Source organism: Heliconius melpomene, chromosome 15, assembly GCF_056956725.1.
Source record: "Heliconius melpomene rosina isolate 202511_hmr_F chromosome 15, ASM5695672v1, whole genome shotgun sequence".
Taxonomy (NCBI): domain Eukaryota; kingdom Metazoa; phylum Arthropoda; class Insecta; order Lepidoptera; family Nymphalidae; genus Heliconius; species Heliconius melpomene.
In genome coordinates, this window is record NC_140403.1 from 11,604,295 (window position 1) to 11,610,999 (window position 6,705).

Below are 6,705 nucleotides of genomic sequence, written 5' to 3' on the forward strand. Positions count from 1 at the left end.
GCGACAACACACTACGGTCTCTACAGACCACGACCTCCGCCAGAGTTAAACGCACACCGCGCACCCACGGACTACTTGAGTTACCCCAAGAGATACCGATTTCTACCGGGCTACGACTACGAAATAACTACTGGTACGGTCGAACACATTACGGCCGATAGAACCATATACTCGAGTCTCTCCAACTACTTAAACTACAACGTCATTATCATCAACAACATCATAAATTACACATTGATTTCGTCGGGTACATGACTTGCTGGCATTTTCCTCAACCTATCGTAAGCAAACTTGTACGTTACAAGACGTTTACAATTTACAGAACCAAAACTTTGACAACCTTAAATGAACCTTTAAATTTTGAATCGAATTTTCACACTTATTAACTTTACAATATTAACAATACGCCAACAGAAAACTTCCTAACTTTCGTTTTTGTCATATCAAAACGGGACCTATCATATTCCGCACACTTCCTAATAATGTCTGATGCTACTTAACGAATTTCGTCAATGTCAACGTCAGTCTATACCGCACTACTACACATCAATGATACAAATCAATGATATGTTACACCAATGATACACATCAAAGACACACATCAATGATACCGGTATCCGACTTTACCTTTTAAAAGTTACCGGTTCATCGCACAATCTATCGCGAGTTGTACTCTCCTATACTCTTGTCACAACCTATTATGGCTAGTGTCAAACACCGTCAACATGGACTTTAACACACTCCTGACGCGCCTTACTTGCCTGTAAGCACATGGTAAACCCGCCGCCATGAGATACCAACCAATGTCTACTAGTGACACCACCACCAGTGAAACATATTCCCTGGTCAGCAATGATGCGGGTTGGAGCTCCAAACAAAGCCACAAGTCATCTCGTGAACACTCCAAGAGTCAATGCCTGCCGCATGAAACAAAAAAAACATACTTCGCGAACGCGCCTGTCAGAATAAGAAAATGTACTCTTTCTTATCGTTTCACTGCTGAGCCTACCCGCCACGTCTAAACGAACCGTATGGCACGGCATCATTACCTTAGGGATCAGATGCAGCCCAGCTTGAACCCTGCCCGAGTGAGATTTCGCGACCCTACAAGCAACGCAGTCATCCACAAATTTTCCAGCACACCATGACCGGAAACCAGCAAAAGTCAAAATGCTGTTCAATAGTCCCCTCAGCCTCGAGACGAACAACAGGTTCAAAACTGACGGAAATAGGAAGCTAATCCGACGAACTGCCACAACTTAATCACAGTCTCCGGAGGCGATAGAGACCTGACTAGCCTCCACTTCAAACCCCAAGTACACCACCCTCGTCCTAAAGAAGGAACACTTCACTAGGTTCAAAGAGAAACCAGCCCCTGTCACAGCTTCTAACACTGCATTAAGTCCTCCCATACTCGATCCCTAAATCGGGAGAGACAATCAAAATACACCACCACACAATCGCGAACCAAATCACCCAACGCGCTCATAATTGTCCTCTGAAAAACCAAAATTGAACTCTTCAGTCTAAGGCATAGTCAAGAATTCAAACTGCCCTTCAGCCGTTATGAAAGCAGTACTCTCTATAGAATTTTCGTTTACTGTGATCAAATGAAAACCACTTGCGCCATCGAGTTTCAAGAAATAATTAGCACCCTGAAAACGTAAAATTTGATCGGTAATCAATGGAAGCGGATAACTGTCCGGAATGGTATCATTGTTAAGCTCACTATAGTCAATACAGATACGATCTGAATCGTCATACTTCTTTACTAATAAAGCCGGACTTTCAAAAGGAGAACAGCTCGACCTAACGATATTCACGTGTAACCGTTCCTTTACTCTGTTGCGTATCACGCTACGTTCATCCGCCGACATTCTATATGAACACCGCTGTACTGTGCGATTCGAACCAATTCGAACATTCGAACCAATACTAGAGTCGTTGGAAAACCAACTATGTAAAATTCTGAATATCGACCTAAGGATTCTAAAAGTTTCAATTGGTCACTACCAGTAATATCAGCTGAGATATCAGTCAAAGTCAACTCACTCACACTATCGTTATTCACTGAATTTACATAAAGATTCCCGTCAAACAAAATGTCAGTCAGTTATTTTTACTGTACAACCCTGATTTAAAATCTCGCGACAATAATATCCTAAGAGGGCAATCGTTAATACTACACAACACAGAATTTGTTCGGTACTGTATACTCGTGTTTGACTAATACCGGTCATAGTAACAACATTACTAAACCGTCGACCACTAAATGTAACAGAAAAACTTTCAACTAACGAGAATTTAGCACCAGAATCGTAAACAAAACAAATCAGTTCACCTTTTGTTTCGTACCCTACCCTTTAGAGGTTGGACACTGCATACGTCCACACGCCGCTCCGTCCACACACCACTCACCGCGCGCTGCTCCGTCCCAGCTGCCATCGCTTGGCCCGCCGCGGCCTTCGCTCGTACACCAGATGGCGATATGACCCGGTTTGCCACATTTGAAGCACACTAAAGGCCTCGCTGCCGGCTGCTGCACCGCTTGACTCGACGTTGAAGATACAGGTGTTCGTGACGTCATATCGATAGGCTTGCTTCTGCATTTCACTCACTTATGGCCAGTTTTTCCCGCAGTTGAAACACTTCAATGTTGTAAGCGCTATACGTTAAAGCCGCGGGTCAAACTACAGCAAACATGAGTTGACCGCCACTCGATTTTTATGAAAAGCACAAGTCAGCCGTTGCGCACCACGATCCCGCGTCCGTGTCTTCTTTGTCAGGATCATAAGTGGGTAACCACATATACCTCCCTGAATTAGCCTCTGTGTATACAGGGCTTCGAACATAGTACGCCAGTGGTTATCTCCATCCTTCTCTGTGCCAACACCGATCCCGCTTCTGATGTCGGAGTTGGGTGGATTTCCCTCGTACATAGTTTTTGAGTACCCGGTCTACTGTGGGCTTCCGTGGATAATGTTGGCATGAGTAAACACAATTTGTGATATTACGAATTAATTACAACACCGTAACCAATTCACAAGAAAGCAGCTATCGCTATCCCAGTAGGTAGATACACAGCACGGAACGCGGGACAGTTTTAGTGTCGTCTGCACCGGCCGACCGCCAAACACAAAGTGAGTCGATGTCCGTCGGCCACGCTTCGATTCGCCCCTTCCATACCAATGCATAACACTAACTCTGTCGAGCGCCAACAGATGGCGCTGGCGTTCCGGAACCACCTCAGTACTACAAATTCCGACATATATTAAGCTTTACGTCGAATTAATTATCATGGACACACACACTGTCTGACTGTCAGCATGACGGTATAAGTTCGATTCCCACTTAGGGGAATGTATAATACATTCCCCTAAGTGGGATTTATCCGTTTTTCACATACTATATGCACTTCATATCATAAAATATGTGTCTTACGAGTCATATGTTTGTCTCTTATTTTTAATTTATATTAACGAGCTCCCTTGTACTGTTTGCTGAAGATATTTCTTTCATTTTTAAAGTATATCGTAATAAATTCTTATTACAATTATTATGATGAAGTGAATACTAAGCCCAAAAAAATGTACTATTTTTTGGCCGGTTCTTCTCAGCAGAACTGACACTACTGACTTTTTTTTCTATGTAACTTGACGATACGAAAGTGCTTGTAATAGTCTAATCGAAAAAAGAATATTCTGATTTAATTTGATTTAATAAGTATTTTTTAAAACAAATGAAAAAAATATTAGTTTAACTACTATATTTTTTAATAATTAATAGATTAAATTATATATTGTTTTACACAAATGTATAAAGGTCGTAGAACGTTGCAAAAATAGTCTTCCAGTCGTTGTCTCTGGTCAGGACTGTCTGGAACTTAGTGCGCTGAAAACAAAATTAAATCTTTTTATAAATATTGACTTTCAAATACTTCACATAAATTGTTTACATGTTCTTTAAATATTAGCTAATATTTACATTAATTATAATATGTATCTGACACTTTATTGTTAAGGATTTACGCGTTTTAATGAGACACAAGTTTAATTTAATTTTCCCGGTTTGGTGCAAAGTGCGGTGTCTCAACAACACGTAGTTCCTCTAGTTCATAAAGTAAGGTATTAGCTAAGCAGCGTTTTATCTAATCTAATATATAACATAATATGGTCTCGTTAGATGTAAGTAGTGTCAGTCATTCACATTGTAACAACAACTATTTTATAACCACTATATAATCAGTTTAGATATTTTTTAACAAAAATGTCAATAAACAATTTTGAAATTAATTGATATCGTTTCGTCTTTTGAACTCATTCGTATCGATGCAGATTCCGTTAGTTTCCGGTAGTTAACATTTCGACTTTCGAATCTGCATTGATAGATGGACTATAAAAGTTAACAAGAGATTATCAGTAGGTATACTTATGACAGAACTAAGACAACGCACGTGCAAGGCCCCTCAATTTTTCCAATTCTTCAGGTGTATAATCGGCGAACTCGTTTATATCGAAAGTGGCATATTCACTCTTAGCATTAGCTTCATTGATTTGATGTAAGGAATTCACGAAAGCTTCATAATGCTCTCTCCTATCAGCCTCACTCTTGTAGTGCCTGTTGTAGTCTTTCACAAACTTCTCGAATAATGCCGGAGCGTCATTGACGTCGTAGTGTGGCTTGTTGTTACCGCTGACCACGGCGACCGCGACGAGCAGGACGATGCCACTGAATATTTTCATGATTAACGTGGCTTTGTATCGCCTTGTACACGAGACTAGTGATTATAATCAACTGTAGAATGACGATTGCGAAGTAGTACTGGACATCAACATATATATACGGGTGAGCTGTGCAAACGTATTAATTAGGTTCGTAATTTATAATTTCTGTATTAGTCACCGAGTCCAATGCATTTTGTATAATGCTCAAATTAAGTCATAAATTATTGTGATAAGAAAAAATGTTTCTGCGTTTTTTAACTTGAGATTAATTAATGGTTTAAAGATTACTAGAAAGTTCCTAACTAAGATAATTATATACAACTTTTAGAAGATTTTAAATTTTTCCAATTGCGAGTGGTTGTAAAAAAAGAATATAATGAACATAAAATATGCGAACTAAAGCGAAGAACTGTTTTCAACACGACTTAAAGTCATCATAAAGTATAGTTGCGCTACTCATTATCAGTTACTAATCAAATAAATTAATATAAGATTGCAAAATTTTATGTTAATGTATAATACAATACAAAATCATAATAAAATAATGTGAAAAGCAAGCTACAAATGTCTTACATTACGGAAATACTCGTATATATCGTTCCATCAACATCTCCATTATTTCAAAGGGTAAAGAATGACTTTACCACTCAACCTTAGTTTCAAACAACTCAACTTGTCCGCCGTCGGCACTTCATGCTCCACCTCCTACATACGTATTACAGAACACTGCTCCCAGTATTATAGTTGAAGTTCAAATTAATCAAATATTCTAGAATCTTGAAGTTTCAACATATAAATTATTTTCTGCTTTAACTTTTATTTTATGTTTAAAATGTTTAATCTCATATTTATTAACAACTTGCAGTGACAACATATATGAATTGGGAATTACGACCCAAGTGTAGGTTTAAGGGGCTCCTTAAAACGCACATTAACTCTAGCCTCGACTTAAAGAGTCTATTTAAAGACTAATTTTGAAATGTTTTTTTTATTATAATTATTCAAAACAACATGTTCGTAACATCAACATTATAAGTTATTCATAGCTATAGCTATAGCTTCATGCTGTATGCCTCACATAGCAAAGTAGTCAGAGGGAACCTTGAAACACTTTCCTTCATATTTTTGAGGTGTTGAGTAGTGAAGAGGCCGTCGTGGCGCAGGGTGCAAGGGTGTGACTGTAACGCGACGGTTGTGGGTTCGATCCCCACTCGAGGAAGTGAAATATTTATTTACGTTTATATTTCCATTGCTGTTGATGCAAAGCGCGGCGTTGAGTTCTGCCACTTAATACGCAATGCCTCCAGAATTCGGCAGAAAGTGTCGGAGTGTCTTAACATTAGGTTCCCTCTGCCTACCCTGCTGTGTGCGCGATACAGCGTGAAGCTGACTTTTTTTGTTTCAGTAGTGAAACTGAACGCTACGCTTTTCCTTGTTACCAGAGAAGAAATGAAAATGTTAAATATTTCATTACCCCGAGTGGGAATCGAATCTTCAACCTGTCAACCGAGAAATCTAACTAATCTACTACCAAATAAGCGAAGGGAACCAAACAAAAATATGAATTAAGAATAAAATATAGCAAATAGCCTCATAAACATTAGTGGTATATCAAAAATTGTATGAAAATTAATCTACCCGTCGGGTAGTAAGGTGACTTTTATATACATAATATGTATAAGGTTCTTTTTTATTTTTTTAGTTTCATGAACTACAAATATAAGTTTGTAATTATATTTTTCTAGGAAATAATTATAAATTTTCACTTTTTGAAATGTTTCGTGTGTATTTCTTTTTTTTCCTTTCGAGTATAACAGACAAAGATACAGGTCAGGTAAAGAGCATGAGGACCCCCCAGAGGGCATGTATGAGGAGGTTGATGACAAATGACGAGGCGAAAGGGATATGTCGAGACTGTAGCGTTTGGCGCCCCGTTCCCCCTGACTACCCCGGTAGGGATAAACCGTGAATACCCTCTTTC

The 6,705-nt window shown here is 39.0% G+C and overlaps 1 protein-coding gene across 1 annotated transcript; it reads right to left on the reverse strand.

Moving 5' to 3' along the window:
• Positions 1-3,711: 3,711 nt before the first annotated feature.
• On the reverse strand, positions 3,712-4,778 carry LOC146531705 (uncharacterized). Its single transcript, XM_085198410.1, has 2 exons — positions 4,454-4,778; positions 3,712-3,891 (listed from the first exon to the last, which is right to left on the reverse strand). The coding sequence occupies exons 1-2, from the start codon at positions 4,740-4,742 to the stop codon at positions 3,884-3,886; spliced, it is 297 nt and encodes a 98-aa protein (XP_085054536.1). The 5' UTR covers positions 4,743-4,778; the 3' UTR covers positions 3,712-3,883.
• Between the last annotated feature and the right edge of the window lie 1,927 nt (positions 4,779-6,705).

Bases quoted from the DNA above. Each gene is read 5' to 3' on its own strand.
- LOC146531705 (XM_085198410.1), bottom strand. From the start codon at position 4,742: ATGAAAATATTCAGTGGCATCGTCCTGCTCGTCGCGGTCGCCGTGGTC.